Here is a 20250-nt window from a genome sequence, read left to right as displayed (position 1 = left end):
TAACACAACCCCTCTTCTTTAATGTGACAGTAGAAAGATTTATCTTCTGAAGAGGTTAGAGGATGTTACAGTGCAGTGATTCAGCATCAGCCCTCAGTGTCTAACCCTAAACATTGATGGTTTTAATAAAAACAAATTCAGTGGCCCTTCTTCTAATGGACCTTCATTTATGCCACTGACACAAACTCAGCAGGCAAGGCAATAAGGCATTTAGCTTACATTTGCAACTTTGGACTGCCTTTTCCAGTTATTTCAATCTTTTGTGCATAAAATGTTGTATTAGCTCATGTTTGTACCTAGAATCACTGATAAGGTGGATTTTAACATCTTTGACAACAACATGGATGGTGGGATAGAGTGCACCCTCAACAAGTTTGCTGATGACACCTATTTGTGTGGTGTGGTTGACACACTGGAGGGAAGGGATGCCATCCAGAGGGTCCTTGAGAGGTTTGAGCAGTGGGCCACATGAACATTGTGGAGTTCAACAAGACCAAGTGCAAGGTCCTGTACTGGATTGGGGCAATCACAAGCACAAATACAGGCTGCGTGGAGAATGGATTGAGAGCAGTCCTGGGGAGAAAGACTTGGAGGTGTTGGTGGACAGGAAGTTGGACATGAGCTGGCAATGTGTGCTTGAAGACCAGAAATCTAAATGCATTCTGTGTTGCATCAAAAGAAGTGTGACCAGCAGGTCAAGGGAAGTGATTTTCCCCCTCTACTCTGCTCTTGTGAGACCTTATCTGAAATGCTGTGTCCAGGCTTGGGGATCCCCAGCACAAGAAGGACATCTGAGTCCTGGTCTAGTGGAAGTTGTCCTTGCCCAGCGGAGGGGAATTGGAATTAGGTGATCTTTAGGGTTCCTTCCAACCACAACTATTCTATGATTTTCTATAATTTTTATTTTATATATTTTCTTTACTTTCTATTTTTTCAGATACATCCTACCTTATTAAACTAACATAAGGACACAAAATGCAACAACTGATTTTCATTTAATGAACAGTATGTGGCTTTGATCTTTTGCTAATGTGTGAACAGAACAACTCCTTTTCAGAAGGATTTTTTTTAAGATTACTACATACAAGGTCATAGTATCCATCATTAAGCAGTAGGTTTTTTACTTGGAGATATGAGAAATCTGTGTGTATGCAAATACTTTTGTGGAAGTGAAGCAGTGTTCAGGTGGACTGGTTCTGTGGCAAGAGAATATAGCTGGACTTAAAAAATACAGCTGGACCTAAAACTGAAGAAAGAACAGTAGTTTATTTTGAGAGTGCAGGATGGGTAAAAACAACTTCTTCATAGGAATTGATTTCCACATTGTTGAAACAGATTTAACTCTGGTTTACACAAAATTTAGGCTTTTTCAATGGGAACAAACTGAACAGCTTCTTCTCAGGGAGATGTAGAGCACTCAGAATCAGATACTAACTAGTGGTGATATGGAAGGCAAATCATGGTGACAGTGGATGAAAAAGCATTTTATATTCCCTCAACTCTGCTAGATGAGATACCTCAACTCCCTATTTAAAACCATGTTACCAAAATGCTTTAAGGGTTGTAGTGTGTTGAGCAGAGCTTCTATCAGCCACCATCTGTGCTTCAGAGGGACCAGCTATTCTTCTCCTCCTCTTGAAGGATGTGACTTCTCAGTGACAGCCTGGGTTTACCATAAGGACCTGTAACTGAGCAATTCAAGTTGTGGGAAGCATTGTGGGAAGGACCTAGGACTGTGGAGAACTGTAAAGCGGGGCCTAACCTTGGCTACGGCACTGGCCATCTGTGGGGTCTCAGGTAATTAATCCACTGCTTCCACTCCCCATGCACAAAAAGAGAAGGATCTTCTCATGTGTTGGGGTCTGGAGATGGAAACATCCCCTAGTAAGCTGCTGCATTGTTTTCTTCTCCATATCATGGAGCAGTAAAACCAACCGGAAACGGAGACCGTGCAATTTTCCCCCTTTGGTTTCTCCATAAACTCCCCCAGACTGCTCTTTACCACTCCTCCTCCTCCTCACACTCACTCGGGTCTTTATGGAATAGCTCTTAGAAGAGGGGCCAGCTCCTCTTGCAGGGACCATCCTCCTCCCCACCCATCACAGTCACAGAATCACAGAACAGGTGAGGTTGGAAGGGATCACAGTGCGTCACCTAGTCCAACCTCCCTGCTTAAACAGGGCCATCCCAGACTACACGGCACAGAACTGCATTCAGACAATTCTTGAACATCTCCGGTGAGGAAGACTCCATGACCTCTCTGGCCAATCTGTTCAGTGCTCTGTCACTCGCACAGTAAAGAAATTCTGCCTCACGTTCAGGTGGAATTTCCTGCGCATGTTTCTGCCCATTGCCTCTCATCTTAGTGGGTTGGCACGCCCAGGTGTGGGGTGTAGATATTTATACACATTCACGTGGTCTCCTGTAAGTCGTCTCTTATCGAGGCTCAGAAGCCGGCCCCACAGCCGGCTGGGTGCCCAGGTCCCTTCCTCCCTCTCCCCAGCTCCTTCCCTCTGCCTCTCCACGGCCACCCGGGTGGGGAAAGGCGGCACCTCCCGCCCCGGGAGCGCCGGCGGCGGCCCCTGTGCCCGGCGGGGCGAAAGCGCCCCCAGCGGCGTGTGCGCGCTCCCAGCGGCGTGTGCGCGCTCCCAGCGGCGTGTGCGCGCCCCCGCGCCCGCTGCCCACCGACCGCGACCCCGCGCCCCCCACGCGGGACTCCCGCACTCACAAGCACACCGCGCGGATACGCCCCCTCCCCAGCACACACAGACAGACGCCCCCGCACCCACGGCCCCCCGCGACGCGCCCAAACACACACACACGGCGCCACCCCCGCGCTCACAGACGGCCCCGCACCCACGGGCCCCCGCGACACGCCGCCCCCCGCTCACACAGGCACACCCCCGCGCCACGCAGGGACACCTCCAGAGACACCCCGCAGCCAACACACCCGCGCGTCCCAACTCGCAGGAACACACACCCCGCGGGCGCCGCTCCCCCCGCACACGCCCCGCACCGGCACCCCCCGACAGATCCCCCCGACAGATCCCCCCGACAGATCCCCCCGACAGATCCCCCCGCTCCCCCCGCACCCCCGCGCGCGCCCCCGCGGCCCCCCCAGCCCGCATGCGCAGCGCGGGCGCGGAGCTGTCCGAGCGCTGGATCCGCGCGCTCCCGCGCCCCATTCCAGCACAGCGCCGGGATCCCCGCGGCACCCGCGCCCCACCGCCCTCCCTCCCGCACACCCTCCTTCCCTCCCTCCCACCCCGGCAACGCCGGCGCTCCCCAACCCAAAAAGGGGAAAAGCAGATCGAACCAGTAGCCCCACCACCGTTCATAAATACTAATTTTCAAATCGAAAGGGGAATAAAACATACCGACAACAGAACTGCTCTCAGCGCTGTTCCCTTTTGCCTGATGCTCCTCGCATAGTTGGGTTTTCTTTTCTTTTCCTTTTTTCTCCCCTTTCTTTCCATTTCTTTTCTTCTTCTCCTTTTTTTTTTTCTTCCCCTGCAATCACCAAAACCGAGTCGGGGGAACGACTGAGTCTGATGCCTTATCTCTTTTGTGCTGGCTGCTGGAGATGAGCCTAGGCTTGACCTGACCATGATTCCAAGGACTGGCACTTCTCTTTTACCCCCACTTTGTAGAGATCCAGACCTTCTCTTCCCGATTGTCAAGAAAATTAAATTATTGCTGAATTTGGAAATCTAGGCAGCAGCAGCAGCTTACTTTTTCCCTGCATCTCTCTGGAATCGTTTCTGGGATATTTTCCAAATCATCACAGAAAGCAGAAGGAATGAACCGGCAGCTAGTGAAAATTTTGACAACCTTGTTTGCATTTTTCTTAGAGACAAACAACTTCAGGTAGGTGATACCACTCTGTAATAATATTTGTGAAAAGGTTGTGGGAATCATAACTATAAAGATACAACGTCACATTAACCTAGTTTGTTTGCTGTATTTGAGAGTGTTTTGTGTTCTTTCTATACAGAATATCCCTTTTACACCCGGAGACTCGTTGCTTGGTAACAAACACAAAAAATAATAATCTCAAGTTTGGGTGATCTATTTTCTATTTTCTGATTCAAAGACGTGGTTTTTTTCACTGGATATCAAAATAGCTAAAACCAGTTTCTTCGTCTTTTCTTCCAAAATGCAAATTCTCTGCTCCCAGCAGAGCTTGTTTAGGAAGTTGCTTTGGTTCCCTCCTCTTTGGAAACGATTGTAGCAGTTTTGTCAGGGATGTAGTTATTTGAAATTAGAGAACCAGCCCTCTGATTTTGGAAACACCCTGGATCAGACCAGTATTGTGCTCACTTAAAGTACCGGTGTTTCTAAATTTTTTTTAACCTTTCATAAGCTTTTGCTTCAGCGATTGACTTTTTGTTGTACTAAGCAAACAGGTCGGTATTATTAACCAAAACATCATTTTAGATGAGATTCATTATCATACTCTAGGCTGCTGTGTATCTGCACGTACAGATGTATCTAGACATAAAAGTGTTTTTATAAGAGTAGCGAGGTATACATACAGTGACAGAGTGAAACAGTGTTTATATTTGTGAGCCTGGGATCACAACACAACTCCTAACTAGTGGGCTGTGAATGAAAACAGAACTGATTTGTCTAGGAATATCCCAAATAAGTGTACTAAATTAATTTTTCAGGTTTTTATTATCTTAACAGAATTTTTTATTATTTAAGTGGGATATATAATTTGCCGTGTATTAAATATTAAATATTTGTAGTGGTATCATGTCATAGACAGAAGCAAAAAGAAGCAACCGCCCCCTATAAATGGAATCTGAAAAAAATGTGTGGAATTACAGCATGAGAATTTACTATCGCCTTGCCTGTTAACAATTCTGGTGTTTTTGTAAAGAGTAAAGGATTTGATATTTGCTTCTCATTTCAAATGATCGTATGTATATCTGACTTTTATATTTACATATAAATGCACAAAAATACCCCCTGAAACACTCCTGGAACTTAGTGGTTCCCTTTGGGCAAATATATAAATGGGGAATGGTTAAGAAGTCAGAGTCAGAATTACTTTTAATTTAGCTCGAAGATAAAGTTGAAACAGGCACATTGAAATTGGTTGTTTAAGAATCAAGATAATGCTTTATTATTAAATCTTACCTTTACACACCAAATATGACCATTTCATTCTAGTTTTTTTCTCACTAGGGACCAACCATGGGGAACTGCTATATTGTCTTTCTTTGCAATATTTAATGTGCTTGCAATATGTAATATGCTATGTGCACAGCATTTCACATGCATGATACGGTACTAGAAGTTTGCTCTTAAATCTTAAAAACAGACATATGTTCCAAGAGCTTGCGTATAAATACCAGCTGATGATAATAAATTCTATTACTCGATGCTCACGGAGTGGGGCAAAACTCCCCTAAGATCAGTTGTGACTGACTCCAGAACCCTTTTTACCATGTTGGGGAAAAATCCAGACACTCACTAGAATGATTTAAATTTTTATTGGGTAGCATCTGTAAAAAACAATTTTTTTCTGTCTATATCCTTCCAACATTAACAAAACCAGTATTTTTCAGTGTTTCTTTCTAAGTGTTGCCAACTATTGTTTGGAAGTTTAGGACCACTGTAAGCCAGTGTTAACATATACTTTTAACAGCATGCATGTAATTAAATGATGTGGAACAGAATATCAAAGTCACAGTAAGATTGCTCTACACATCAAGGTGAAAAGTAAATTGAATCTTCTGAAGCCTTAAAACTATAATGAATTTATTTTTAAAGCTAAGGCTTTTTTTCTGAAGAGAAAACTGTGTTCATACATACTACCTAAAACTCATTTTTATTTCTAGAATAAAGTTTTCAGATGAGAGAGGATATTATTCTATAAAAATATGAATTGCTACCTTCATTGAATTGAGACAATTTTATTTGGTGCAGTAATTTCTCCATATTGAATACAATAGAAGTTAAATATCAGCTAATGGTGGCTAATAATTTATTTAGGACGACTTTCTGTAAAGAACATGATTCAAGATCTGGAAAATCCCCCTCACAGACCCTGTCTCCTTCAGATTTTTTGGACAAATTGATGGGAAGGACGTCAGGCTATGATGCTAGAATCAGACCAAATTTTAAAGGTAAGTTTTAAGACTTCTGATTAATTAAATGATAAAAATTTGGGCAAATCATAGATTTGAGGGGTTTTTTTACCTTTGGGCTTGGATTATGTTTTCAATAACTTCAGTTTTCCAGTGTTACCATGTCATGGAGAACAGCTGATCGATGGGGAGGACTGGGAGAGCAGTGTAGTTAATAAGGGTCTGGTGCTTGCAAACGCTCTTTTGACATCACAGTAATGTTTAGCTGTCAGAGAATGCTTCTGAAGACCTTACCAATTTAGCATAGTAAACAGAATTCCAGGTTTCATACTAAAAGCAAATGAGATGGCTTGTTCCTGAATATTTTAAGCCACGAAGACAATATCATTAACATTTCTATAATGAACTGTTCTCTTCTTTATAGCAGTGTCTGAGGTCTGTGCTTTCATTCAACTCAAAGTAAAACCTGCTACCCTGAAGTAGGGAGATAGGAATCAAGGAATGCACACAGGAGATTTTATCCTGCATTAATTATAATTGAATTAATTATAAGAACCAATGTCCTAGGGTCCCTACAAAATATATGGACCATGTTCAGTTTGGCACTTCCATAACAGGCCCCCTTATCTTCCAAAATTTTACCTGACTTGTGGAAAGTCATCACCACCATCCCAGCACAAAGAAGGCTGTGTACTGGAGGCTTCTTTTGCGAGCATTATTGCTCAAAGCAAGTTTTCCTTGTTGTAGTCTTCTAAATCCCTACGGAAGAGAGTGCAGAATATCTTGTGGCTTTGTATGAAAGGAGTTGGGAGAGAAGTTTTCATTGCAAATATTTAGCATTTTGGGAGAGCCCTATAATTCCACCAAAACTGGCTTTGCTATGCCAATTTAAAGCTCAGAATGTGGTTTACTTTGAAAACTGATAAAATGCTTTTTCTCTTAACAAATCTCATGCCAGTGTATGTTTACACTCATATCTATTAGCCTTGGTCACTGAAATGTATTTTTTCTTGTATTAAGCCTTGTTAGCAGTGCTGTGAAAGTTGATAATGACTAGAAAAAAAATAGAAATTTCTTAGTCAGTGAATGAACTGTAAGGAGAGAAGAAGCTTGCATGTCAATGAGAAAAGTGTTTAATTAAATTTAGATCAAAGATCAGTTTCTTCTTTCTGTTCCACATGTGCAAATTACAAGATTTGGAACAAAGTGCCTTTTTTGACTGCTTCCTATGTCTGAGTGAGGAGCAACCTAGTATGGCTTTCAGATCCAAAGGTTTGAAATCTGACAAGTTAAAAAAAATCCTAGTCGGTGAAGTCTAAAGTCTTAATTTCAGAGTATTTTTCAACATGCTTATTGAGTTCCTGAAGTGATGTCCACATTAGCTTCTAGTAAGTAATACTGCATTTGGCTCTTACATTCATGTTATGTGTTTGCATGAGTATCGGTGAAGTTTCAGAGAATGCAAATGAAGGCAGAAATTGCCTGAATTGAGCAAGGTAGCAATCATCAAGAACTTATCCTTGTCCTTCATATGAGAGGGACATGAAAAAAAGCTTTACCTTGTGTAGCTCAGATAAAACCAGGAATAGCAAGTCATAGGATGACTTAAAGATAGGTCTCTATTGCTCCCCAGTATGTGTCTAAAAAACATAGGAGACAGATTCATAGCTTTGTTCCCCTGATATTCAAGTGGTTAGAGCAGGTATGGTGTGTATGATGCTTTATGGTGCACACTGAGCTGTTTGACAGACACTTCTTCCTCTGAGTCCCATGTTTTGTTTGTGTTCCCAAAGTGAAGCTGTTGCCTGTCGACACCTATGAACTCGTACTGGCAAAGCATCTGCTGTTTCTTATTTATAATTTTTTTATTAAGTCATGCTCCAGAGCAGGATGGTCCTTTGCAGCAGTTTGAACTGATAAATAAATCTTCAATGTTTTCTCATAACTTCATATCTGTGAGCTCTCCCAGAGCCCTCAGTCTTCCTGTAAGAGGTCTGAAAGGTTTTCTTGTTCTTTGCTATATTCCCCTGAGTGGTATTTTGGACCTCAGAGTTCAAAACTAGAGAGTTAAAACATGCAGTTTTGAACTTCACATCTCCTGTAAAAACCTTGTCAGCTGATAACCATGTTTATTTGTCAACATGATGCACACCCATGTTCTAGTTGCCCAAATCTTGTTAATGTTTAAAAAAATTTGAAAATACTTATTGTTCTAGTTTGCCTACTTTTTCCTTTTAAAGAACAAGGACAGCTGCAAAGAAGTAACATTAGATTTATCTGTCTTGAAGTTAGTGTTATAAAGATTTTTTTTAACTGAGTCCTTATTGTGACCACAATATAAATTGCTTTGGTTTCTACCATTGATAAATCTGTTTAAGATAATTTTAGAGATGAGGGCTATTTTACAGTACTGATATTCTAAGTCATATAAACAGATGAATATATGAAATGTTGAATGATTACTTGATGTGTAGCACCTTTTTGTATTTTAAGGAAAGAACTTTTAAGCACAAAAGAGGATGTGCGAGCAATGGTTTAAACTCTGGATCTTCTGTCTGGCTTTGATTTTAATCTGGGGTTAATATTTGTTTACTGTCTTCCACAAAAGACGTTGTGGATCAAGATAGTTGTGCCAGTATTCAGCAGCTCCTTGTAGAGCCTAGAAGGGCAACCATGTGAGGAGTGGCTGAGATTACTTGGCTCGTTCAGCCTGGAGGAGAGGAGATGGAAGGGAGACCTCATTGCAGTCACAACTTCCTCATGAGGGGAAGCAAAGGGGCAGGCACTGATCTCTTCTCTGTGATGACCAGTGACAGGACCCAAGGGAATGTTCTGAAGTTGTGTCAGTGGTGGTTTAGGTTGGATATTAGGAAAAGGTTCTTCACCCAGAGGGTGGTTGGGCACTGGAACAGGCTCCCCAGGGAAGTGGTCACAGCACCAAGCCTGACAGAGTTCAAGAAGTGTTTGGATGATACTCTCGGGCACATGGTGTGACTCTTGGGGATACTCCTGTGCAGGGCCAGGAACTGGACTTGATAATCCTTGTGGTCCACTTCCAACTCAGGAAATTCTATGATTCTGTGATTCTACTGATCCATTTGTCTAGCCTTTTCTGCTTTAGAACAGTTACATAGCTTTCTCTGGGTTCACCATAGGCATTTTGAAGTGTCAGAAAAGTCTGATTTCATGGAAATGCAACTGAGTAGAACACATTTATCTTATACTACTGATTATACAATAATTAAATATAGTTTTATGACTAGTTTGAATTACTAGCGTACAGCAGCTATTTGATTAATTTTTGAAATAAAGTCTATGCATTCTAAAGAGAGAGGAAAATGCTACTTACTGGAACAAGGTGTTTTATCCAGATAAAGCATTTTGTCATTAGTTACTGCTTCTTCTTAACTTGTTCTTGCAGATTAAAAATTTCAGGAAGATAGTGGGAGAGCAACAGGTGAATATATAAACATTTAGACATCCACAGCAGGGGGTTTTGGTGTTTTTTGTGGTGGTGTGTTTTTTTTTCAGAAGTAATGTATACTGAAAGATCCTTTCTTTTTTTGTATTATTCTCTCTTATATAATCATTTGAAAGCAGAGGAGCATATTTCTTTTTAATGCAGCGATTGGATACAAAATGACTGGGCACTGAGGGGGAATATCCCCCCGATGAAAAGCCAGAACAAAGTGCCAGAGTGCCAGCTCTCAAAATTGCCTTTCTTTAATCACTGTCTGTCAGATATTTAATGCATACTTTTTCATCTTCCACTTATCTTTCATTGAATTTGGATAGGCTAATAATTTGTGTAAGGACACAGAGGGGAATACTTTAAAATGTAAATATGAAGACTGCAATCTAATACTAACTGAAGTCCCTGAGAGCCTTTCTGTTGACAGCAAATGTATACTCATGGCCCTATGAGTTGATTTGCTGTTTCTTCTTCAACTATGACATCAGTTTAGCATGGTTTCTCTAAAATAATGAAGGATGAGACTTGCCTGATACATTTTTACCTAATTAATATTAATGTTCTATTATTTAAATGGTAAAACCCAACAGAAGTGATGTCTTTTACTTTCTCCACTGCTCACTCTGCTTTCAAAGTGAAATAAAAACTAGAAATAGCAGTGTAGGGCACCTGTGTTATAAAACTAACCAAGAATGTGCTTCCTTGTTGCTACAAACTGGGGATGGTGTAGTAGTGTCTTAGCTTAGTGTATGTTCAGCTCAAGCTCCCTCAAGAACACTGTGTGTAATTCCATGATACAAGGGATCAATCTGCAACTTAATCACAACATGAGACGTGGGGCTAATGGAAAGTCAACTTGAATTTAACATTTCCTAGCAGGTGTTGATCTTCAGAGGTTACTAAATTATTTCCACTTTTTGACACTTTCATCTTATAACACCACTCAAAATCTAAGCATAAGCTAGAACTTATCAGATAGAAAAATAAATCATCTATATGTACTACTATGTCCCTTAGGCCAAATATTTTAAGTAATAGGCTGGCTGTCCTATACTGGGTAGAGAGCAAGGAAGTTGGTCACTAAGAGCTGCGGAAAAGTGTTTTCTTCTGGTATGGAAAACGTTTGCAATGAAGATGGTAGTGATTTTTGTTTGTACTGAATTTCATTCCATGTTTTAAGTTCATTCCTTCCCATTAAATCATTATTTCCTAAAGAATACTCTGATTTTTATGGAGTTACATGGAGCTGTGTGGCAACAGTGCCCATTAATGTTACCCTCATCACTGGATGGTGCCATGCAACTTGCTCAAAAGCTGCTGTTTTGTCAGTGATGCGGTTTTGGGGTGTAGTGGCCATAAGTGTAAAAAATTAGTCTGATTACAGCAGTGTAATGTCACTTTCATACCGAGTCAATGGGTTTATATGTGAATAATAAATACATGGACTAAGTAATTCACTGAAAATTAGCTTGACAACTAGAGAAAATGGTTTATGCACTTTAATACTTTAACTCCTTGGCAGCAAGGGTCAGTTTTTCTCATATGTTCAAGTCCATTGCTTACTTATTTGGCCCCAGAGTGGCCCAGTAATGAAATACTTAAAAAAGCATGAATGGAAAACACTGAATGACATTTAAGGGTGAAACTAATGGCATCAAGCTTAATAAATAAAAGCAGCTTCTATGCACGTGATAAGAGGATCTATCTACAAAAGTTGACCTTAATCTAGATATATAAAAGATGAAAAGCGTAACCAAGATAATCTGTGGGACTGCAGTGATCTGTTCTCTAGTACTTAATAACCTTCCCAAAGCTACACTTCAGTTGGTGACAACTACTGGCCATGAAGTCAGATGTGGTGAGTGTCCTGTACTGTGTTACTTTTCACACGGTTATAAGGCTCAAAGGGCCAAGTGCAATGGAGACTCAAATCCTGTTCAGGCACAACAGCATGTAGTAAGAAAGTGCACATTATTGGTGCATTCGAGTTGTAGGGCTTGGGCTGAAGATTCATTGTAGGAGACGGGAGGTTACTGGGCCAGTTTTAGAAGTGACCAGACCATTGCACTCACTAAATATAGGTTGCTTGAGATGTCCAAGCATCCATTATTAGGAAGGTAAGCTTCTGGTTTATTTTCTGTCTTGAAACACACAGAAAACTTTTCACTATTGTCAGATAAAGGTGTGTACACGCATCTCATGCACAGTGAGATGCTGTATAAGGATCCTCACGTGCTGGACACTGAGTTTATTTGGTTTTGGGTTTTTTTATTTAACTACAAAAATAAGGCTACGGAAATGATGTTCAGCCCCTGCCCTAAATGTGCACATTTTCAGGCAGAAATTTTTTTATCACAGGATTCTTTTAATTGTGTTTCTTTTAAAACTACTGGGAGAGGGGGGAAAGGGGGACTATGGACCTTGCCCATATTCTTCCCTTTCTTTAATTTCAGGTTTCTTTCCTAAAACATGAACAGGCTGGGTGAGTTGCATGGCTAGTTGGGTTATGTCTAGGCTACTAGATGAATGGGGACAGACAGCAAACCCAAGGCACCCCCCCGATTATCTATGCTGCATAACTGTTTACTCATTCCCTGGATCTCTCTCTGAGCTTCCTGCAGCCAGCTTCCTCCAAAGCAAGTCAGAAAGGCTGCAAGCATGCAGCAGTGTAAAGCACAAGCTAGCAAATGCTGCTTGGCATCCAAGCTGAGGATCTGTCCTGGTCTTCTTTTATGTTTATAAGATTGGCCACAGTGATCCATATTGTATTGATGTGTTGCCTTTATTCAGAACCAATTATTTAATTAAGAGATATCAATGGATTTGGTCATTGTCATGGAATATTGGTCTGCTGCTACATAAAATGCCAAGGGGATTTATGAAAAACAAATGTCAAAGCAGAGCCAAAGACCTTTGATATCAAAGAAGGAGATGGTATTGTTTTGATCATGCTCTAATTTAACTGTAATATTTTTATCACATCTAATGTCGTGTTCAGATTTAAATTTTCTATACGGTGGAAGCCAAAGCCCTTGGGTCACTCATTAACCATCTTGTTGTGTTTTGGCTGTCTTAGGGAGTATGCAGTTTCTGTTTAGAATATACAAAACCATGTACAATAAGTTTACTACAAGTATATACATTTATAATCTGCAAATCTATTTAATACAGTGATATAGTTACAAGAAATATTCATAAAACAGAAATATGCAATTTTATTAGACAGATTCATTATCTTCTTTTTTTTTCCCCTCTGAAAATATGAATATAGAATAATAGAATCATACAGTGTTCTGGGTTGGAAGGGACCTTGAAAATCATCTAGTTCCAAACCCCCTGCGTGGGCAGGGACACCTTCCGTGAGACCACATTACTCAGAGCCCCGTCAAACCTGACCTTGAACATACCCAAGGATGGGTCATCTACAGCTTCTCTGGGAAACCTGTTCCAGTGTTTCACCACACTCACAGTAAAGAATTTCTTCCTAATATTAATCTAAACCTACTCTAAGTTTAAATACATTACCTCTTGTCCAGTCACTACATGCCCTTGTAAAATATCCCTCTCCAGCTTTCTTGTAGGCTGACTTTAGGTACTGGAAGGTGTTCCCAGAGCCTTCTCTTCTCCAGGATGAACAACCCCAACTCTCTCAGCCTGTCTTCATAGAAGAGGTGCTCCAGACCTCTGATCATTTTTGTGGCCTCCTCTAAACCCGTTTAAACAAACCCACATCTTTCCTGTGCTGAGAATGCCAGAGATGGATGCAATACTCCATGTGGGGTCACATAAGAGTGGAGTAGAGGGGATAGTCCCCTCCCTTGACCTGTTGACCATGTTGCTTCTGATGCAGCCCAGGACAAGGTTGGCTTTCTGGGCTGCAAATGCACACTTCTGGGTCATGTCCAAATCTTTCTCCTCAGGGCTGTTTTCAATCCATTCTTTGCCCAGCCTGTATTTGTGCTTGGGATTTCCCCAACCCACATGGAGGATCTTGCACTTGGCCTTGTTGAACTTCATAGGGTTCACACAGGCCCATCTTTCAAGCCTCTTCAGGATCCTCTGGATGGCATCCAGCATTTCAACCACACCACACAACTGGGTGTCAAGAGAAAACTTGCTGAGGTGCACTCAGTCCCACTGTCCATGTCACCAACAAAGATGTTAAACAGAACCAGTCCCAATACTGACCCCTGAGGAACACCACTCATGTCTAGTCTCCACTTGGACATTGAACCTTTGACTGCAACTCTTTGAGTGTGACCATGTAGCCAATTCCTTATCCACTGAATGATCCATCCATCAAAGTCATGTCTCTCCAATTTAGAGCCAAGGATGTTGTCCAGGACAGTGTCAAATGCTTTGCACAAGTCCAGGTAGATGACATCAGTTGCTCTTTCCTTATCCACCAGTGCTGTAACCCCATCATAGAAAGCCATCAAACTTTTCAGATACAATTTGCCTTCAGTGAAGTCATGCTGGCTATCACCAATCACGTCCTTATTTTCTGTGTGTCTTAATGTAGTTTCCAGGAGGATCTGCTCCAGTAGCTTGCAGGGCGTAGAGATGAGACTAACTGGCCTCTAGGTCCCTGAGTCTTCCTTACTCCCTTTTTAAAAGTGGGGGTTATCTTTCCCCCTTTTCAGTCAGTGGGAACTTCACTGGACTGCCATGACTTCTCAAGTATGATAGATAGCAGCTTAGCCATTTCCTCTGCCAGTCCCCTCAGGACCCACCGATGCATCTCATCAGGTCTTATGGATTTTGGCACCTTCAGGTTCCTTAAATGGTCTCAAAGCCCATCTTCTATAGTGGGTGGTTCATTATTCTCCCAGTTCCTGCTTTTGCCTTCTGTGACTCGGGCAGCGTGGCTGGAGCACTTGTTGGTGAAGATTGAGGCAAAGAAAGTCATTGACTATCTCAGTCTTCTCCATGAGCATGGGTAGCCATGTCTCCTGTTTCCTTACGGAGAGGACCTACATTTTACTTAACACTCCTTTTATCACCATTGTGCCTATAGAAGCTTTTCTTGTTGCCCTTGTTATCCCTGGCAAGTTTTAATTCTGTAGGGCTTTAGCTTTCTTAGCTTTCTTAACCTGATCCCTGGCTGCTCAGACAATTTCTCTATACTTGTCCCAGACTACCCTTCCCTGCTTGAACATTCTGTAGGCCTTCTGTTTGTCCAGAAGCTACTTGTTCATCAACACAAGCCTACTGGCATTTTTTCCTGACTTACTCTTTGTTCGGCTGCATTGCACCTGAGCTTAGAGGAGGCAATACTTGAATATTAACCAGCTTTCTTGGGCCCCTCTTCCCATATAGGGCTCTATCCCATGACACTCTACCAAGCAAGTCCCTAAAGAGGGCAAAGTATTCTCTCCTGAAGTCCAGGGTAGTGAGCTTGCTGTACAACTTCTTCTCTGCCCTACAGATCTGAACTCCACCATTCCATGATCAGTGAAGCCAAGGTAGCTCTTGAACTTCACATTCTTCACCAGCCCCTTCTTGGTGGTAAGAATAAGGCCCATCATAGCGCCTCTCCTCACTGGCTTCTTTATCACTTTGAGAAGGAAGTTAACATCAACACATTCCAAGAACCTTCTGGATTGCTCATGCCATGCTGTGCTGTCCCTCCAACAAATGTCAGGGTGATTGAAGTCCCTCACGAGGACCAGGATTTGCGAATGTGAGTGCCCTTAACTGTCTATAAGGACCTCATTCACTTGGACTTCCTTGTTGAGTGACCTGTAGCAGAACCCCACTATAATGTCACCTACCCCACTATAAATGTCACCTGTCCCTGCTGTCCCTTTAATTCTGACCCATAAGCTCTTGGTCACCCCCTTATTCATCTCCAGGTGGAGATCCATGCACTTCAACTGGTCATTGGCTTAGAAGGAGGCACCCTTTCCTTAACTCCCCTGTCCTTCCTAAAGAATCTGTATCCTTCCATTCCAAAATTCCAGTCACGGAACCATCCCACCACATCTCCATGATGCCAATGAGATTTTAGCCCTGCAGATGTGCCCACATCTGTAACTCATCTTGTTTCTTCCCCATGCTGTATGTGTTTGCATAGAGGCATTTAAGCTGGGCTCCGAATGAAGATGATTTAGTGGCTGGAGTGGGGGTGAAGCTGTTCTGTGAGGGCACCTCAGGCTTTAGGGGAAGTTTCTTCCTCCTGCTGGTCCTTTCCACTTCAAACTTCTGTTCTTCTGCATTATTGCCCTCCTCCCTCTGTGTGTGCCTGTGGGGTTCTTGTCTGTTTGGTCATGGGCTGTGGGTCTGTATAAATCTCTGAATAAGTCATCAGAAAATGTATGTTTGGACAGTTCATCTTCCAAATACACATTTCATGGTCTTTCACAGAAATGAGTGATTTTAACAATCTGCAGAGAGGAGCCCCTCAGATGATGCAGAGAGGATGGTAGAGGGTGGGACACAGCTCTGAGATGAAGGATGCACAATGTCTGGCATAAATAATGACCTGCCAACATTGTAAACACCAAGTCCATGATTAAAATTCAGAGTTTACAGAAATATAAAGGTTGTGATTCTGAAAACTGCAAGATCTGAACAGTACAGTACATGAGAGAAAAGTCTAATTCACCAAGCATCCAGTTACTTATGAGGGATAAATCAGAGCAGCCTAGTGGCTTATTTGAACTATGCCAGCTACCAGCAATCCTCAAATATTGCCAGGGTATGAAGACATAATGATTACTCCTTATGCCTCAGCTATGTGTCAGCATCTGGGAAGGGTGGAAACATAAAGGCTTAATGAGTCAATAAAAGAAGAAAACATTTCAAACAGTACTCAGATGGAATATGAGCCCAAAACCAACCTGCCCTGGAAATCCCTGGTCCACCTTCTGTGTAATTGTCAGTGCATTACTGTTGTAGTTTAAAGTTCCTCAGATTCTCTCAGTTCTGCTCTCAAGTGTGCACAGAACTGCCCCAGTCTGGCTCACCTAGCACCCACCTCACTCAACCCAAATCAGGCTCTCTGATGAGGCACTGCTTCACCTCCATCTCCCTATAAGGACTAAGTATCTCAGAGCCTACCTTATATTCCACAGGAAAGGGATTCCTCTCAGTGTGGATCTGTAATCACTTAAGACCCCACACTCCCACCCACAAACAGTGTCTGTGGGTGGCCTCCCTTCCTCTACAATATACAGAAGATTTTTTGTCCAGTTTTCCCTTAGCTTAAAGGGTTCAGTATCCGATCCAAAGGACTGTAAATGATTCTGAGAGGTCTATTTTTCAAACTTAACTAAACCAGGGAAAAACTGCAAAGGGAACATGACTTTTCAATCTTGCGATGTAGCTGCTTGTCTTGAGAGGGGAGAGCCTCTTCACCTCTTTGTTATGATGCACAGAAGTGCCTGTTGTAGCCAGTACACCTTGGAGGCAGCTGATGTAACTGTTATAGAAAATATTATAAGAGCCATCACTTCTCTCACTTTTCCTGGTAATTGCCCCAACCACTAAGATAGAAATGTCTGTGAGTGCAGTTTCTCTCTCTTTCTCCAAATGTTGTACCCTAAGTGCTTTGCTACACAACTTGCTGGGTACTGTAGGCTATCTACACCTACTAAATATATTTAACAGTGACCATAGCTGCACTTTAGGATGAATCCCATCTCCTCTGAATAAGAGACAGTGAGAGATATCCCACCGCATTTTCCAAGAAACAACCCACAGCCTTGTAGCCTAGGGGATGCAAGTTTGCATCCCTTCAATCCGAGGCAGGTGTAGAAGCTCTAAGAAAGGACCCTTTCTGCATGAAATCTCTCAATCTCTTGTTATTGGCTGCAAAACTGTCTGTGTTTTAGAAGGCTAGGGTTAAATTCTTGACTGCTTTTTCAAAGGTAGTATATGTTGACCTGGTACAGAATGGTCTGAGCAGTGGATCCTGAATGAGATACTTCAACCCTTCTGAGAATCAGTGTAAGGAAGGCCCACAAAGAGCCCATTTTAGATTATTTGCTCTCTGCAAGTGGTACCCCACTGTGCTGAAGCATCATGTTCTGCTGATGAACTATATGAGGCCCTTAAGGTTCCTCTGCAAGGGCCTGGGTATTACGCATCAAAGCATCAGACGCTGCAACTCCTTCTGCCTGCTATGGAGCTGAGATCTTTTTGGTTATAGCAAACAGTGGAGTGTCTAGGGAAGCACAGTAGCAGTATGATGCTCTTCTCTGAAAGCTAATAACTCCTACCTGTGTGTTTGTGTGCATCCAAAGCACAAGGCTGCATAGAAACAACCAGGCACATCTGCAAATAGCTGATTTGTGGGTACTTTCCCTTAAAGCTTGGTAACCAACACTCAGCTGATAGACACTGCATGAGCAAACTTGTTCTTTCTCCATCCCAGGAACACAAATATGGTTAATATCCTTTGCTTTTGTACTTGGGGAAATACATCTGAGAAGAGGCTAAATGCTTTCCTTAAACTGGCATAATTAGTCAGGGAAAACCTAGGATTAAAATTTACCAGATCAATACTCATTATGTTAGGCTGCCTCTAATCCCAATGTGTGTTGTTTTTATGTCTATGTCTCAGGCTATGAAACCCTCTTAACAGAATTGCTATATCTTCTTTTACAGTTTACTCTGTCTGATAAAGGATTAGTCCTAAATAATAAATAAAATAACAGAACAGCTGTGCTCAGAATGCTGTTATAAACTCTCACACTGCAATTTAAAGCAGTTGTTGAAGAGATGCAAACTACATGCATGGTGCCAAACAAAGAGCGTATGTAAGAACTCCCTTTTTCTCCAGATGTGGATGTAGCCTGTTGCCTGTGCATAAACATGTGAGCATACTCTCCCCACGTAAAAGTAAAAATGAAGACGTATTCACTCCATATAAGAGTTTCAGACTGCAGCAGTTTTCTTTTCCAGACAGTGATATCTCATCAGATGCAGCAGTCTGAGGTGTTAAAAGCCTTTGACCAGTCTGTTTATAGGAACCATCCTAAAATAAGCATCTGGGAGAATTTTGCAGCTCTTTGGCTCTGTACTCCTGAGAATTTTGGTTTTGTCACACTTTTGAGGTGTGTTTTGTGTGAGGTAAAGCATACACAATCTGTTAAAACCAGATTTTAACTCCTTGTTTTTTTAATAAAATAAAAGTTTGACTTATCAAAGTTATGAATAATTAGGGATAGATTCAGTTCAGGTCAGTAAGTTCCTCAGTGTGGATATAGTCTCATTTGTAGAAGACTTCTGCTTTGTGTGGCTATTAGTGGCAGAATTCAGAAAAAGACCAGATGCCCTGACCCTGCAACGTGGTTTATGTCAGCAGAGCACTGAGCCTATGTGAGAGCCATGTGATACTCCTCACAGCAAGGCAATGAATGTCCTACATGAGACAACTGGTTTGGTATTGATAAAAAAGTAAGCCAGTCAGTTTGTAGGATGCTTATTTTCTAGGCTGGTGAAGAGTTCTTATTCCCCTCCCATTCTTACAGCCACTTTTATATATAGGAAAAAATGATGACTGAAAAAACTGCCTGTGAAAGACACCCAAAAAGTACCTTAAGGATCTCTTGCAGTTAAAACACAGATTCTTTTTGGTATTTAGGATATGTGCAACTGGATAGAAAGTTCCCAAAGGAAAGGACGTGTGAAGGAAAAGGATAGGAAGCTGAGTTAAACAGGCAACAGATCAGCTGATGGGAGCATTGAAGGGGAGAGGGTAGAGGATAGAGGATATTCCTCAGGATAGAGGAATTGATTTCAAAATAATCTTTTGGACAGATTGTATGGAAATGAATTGAACTGTAAGGAGGTAAAAAACAGGAAAGGTTTGAAAATAAAAGGAAAATTTTACTTTGTTAGTACTAGATGTGATGAGTAGATGGGTCAGTGTGTCTCTGACCTGTTGCTGATTGACATCCATACCAGCTCCCGACCATTTCTTTTGTCATTTTTCCCTATCCATGAGCCATTCCATTTGTCTAAATCCCATTGTTCATCTATGTTCCATGTATCATTTGGTCTATAATTCTAAAACAGCCATAAATCAATGTCTGCTCCATAATGTTAATCACACAAGCTGCTTTCTTTCTTCAGACACTAAAGCAAGGAACATTATGGAGGCAGTAAAGGAAAAGCTGGCAGAGTTGTGAAATAAAGAGAATGTCTGAGGCCCAGAGGAACAAGAAAGGAGTTAAAATCAATTCTGAGTCGTCTCTGTGGCCACAGAGAGAGGTATTGACCAAGCCCTGTATTTGAGACTGTAGCTAGTGATGCTTATAACTGAGCTTCCATTAATTTTTGCAACACAAGGTCAGAATCACAAGGAAGGAACAAAGACATATTTAGAGAAGAAGGAAAAAGCAACCTTTCTTTTTAAAGAAATGTTTTGAGGTGAGTATGCCAAGGAAAATGAAGCAGTTATTTCTGACTAAAAATAGAAACCAGGACTGGTTGCATACATTTTAATATTATTATTAATAATTTTTTTTCATTAAGTAGATTGTCCTTCCTACCTTCTCAGTGGACACTTTTTATGTTATGGTTCCATGCAGTCTGTTAGATGAGTTGGTTACTCTGGCATCATGAAACATTATTAATAATAAAATTACCCAGAGGAGTTTATCTGACCCTACACTGGAGTGCAGATTTTATGACTATAGATGTAATACCATCTTTTATTTAACCACATTCAGG

At 41.7% G+C, this 20250-nt stretch overlaps 1 protein-coding gene across 7 annotated transcripts in view; it reads left to right on the top strand.

Annotated features, from left to right (window-relative positions):
* The first annotated feature begins 3188 nt into the window (after window positions 1–3188).
* Window positions 3189–20250, top strand: part of GLRA2 (glycine receptor alpha 2) — a 128451-nt gene continuing 111389 nt past the window's right edge. For 6 of the 7 annotated variants that reach the window (XM_051794966.1, XM_051794964.1, XM_051794967.1 and 3 more), the window contains exons 1-2: window positions 3189–3867; window positions 6004–6137. In XM_051794966.1, coding sequence (XP_051650926.1) covers window positions 3800–3867; window positions 6004–6137 — 202 coding nt within the window. In that variant the 5' untranslated portion in view covers window positions 3189–3799. Of the gene's footprint in view, window positions 3868–6003; window positions 6138–20250 lie in introns of those variants that run through there. The other variant, XM_051794968.1, reaches the window with a different exon arrangement.

This window comes from Manacus candei, unplaced genomic scaffold, assembly GCF_025592945.1.
Source record: "Manacus candei isolate 608988 ecotype Guabito, Panama unplaced genomic scaffold, ASM2559294v1 h1tg000041l, whole genome shotgun sequence".
In the NCBI taxonomy this organism is placed as follows: Eukaryota; Metazoa; Chordata; class Aves; order Passeriformes; family Pipridae; genus Manacus; species Manacus candei.
This window is presented reverse-complemented; position numbering and strand designations above follow the sequence as displayed.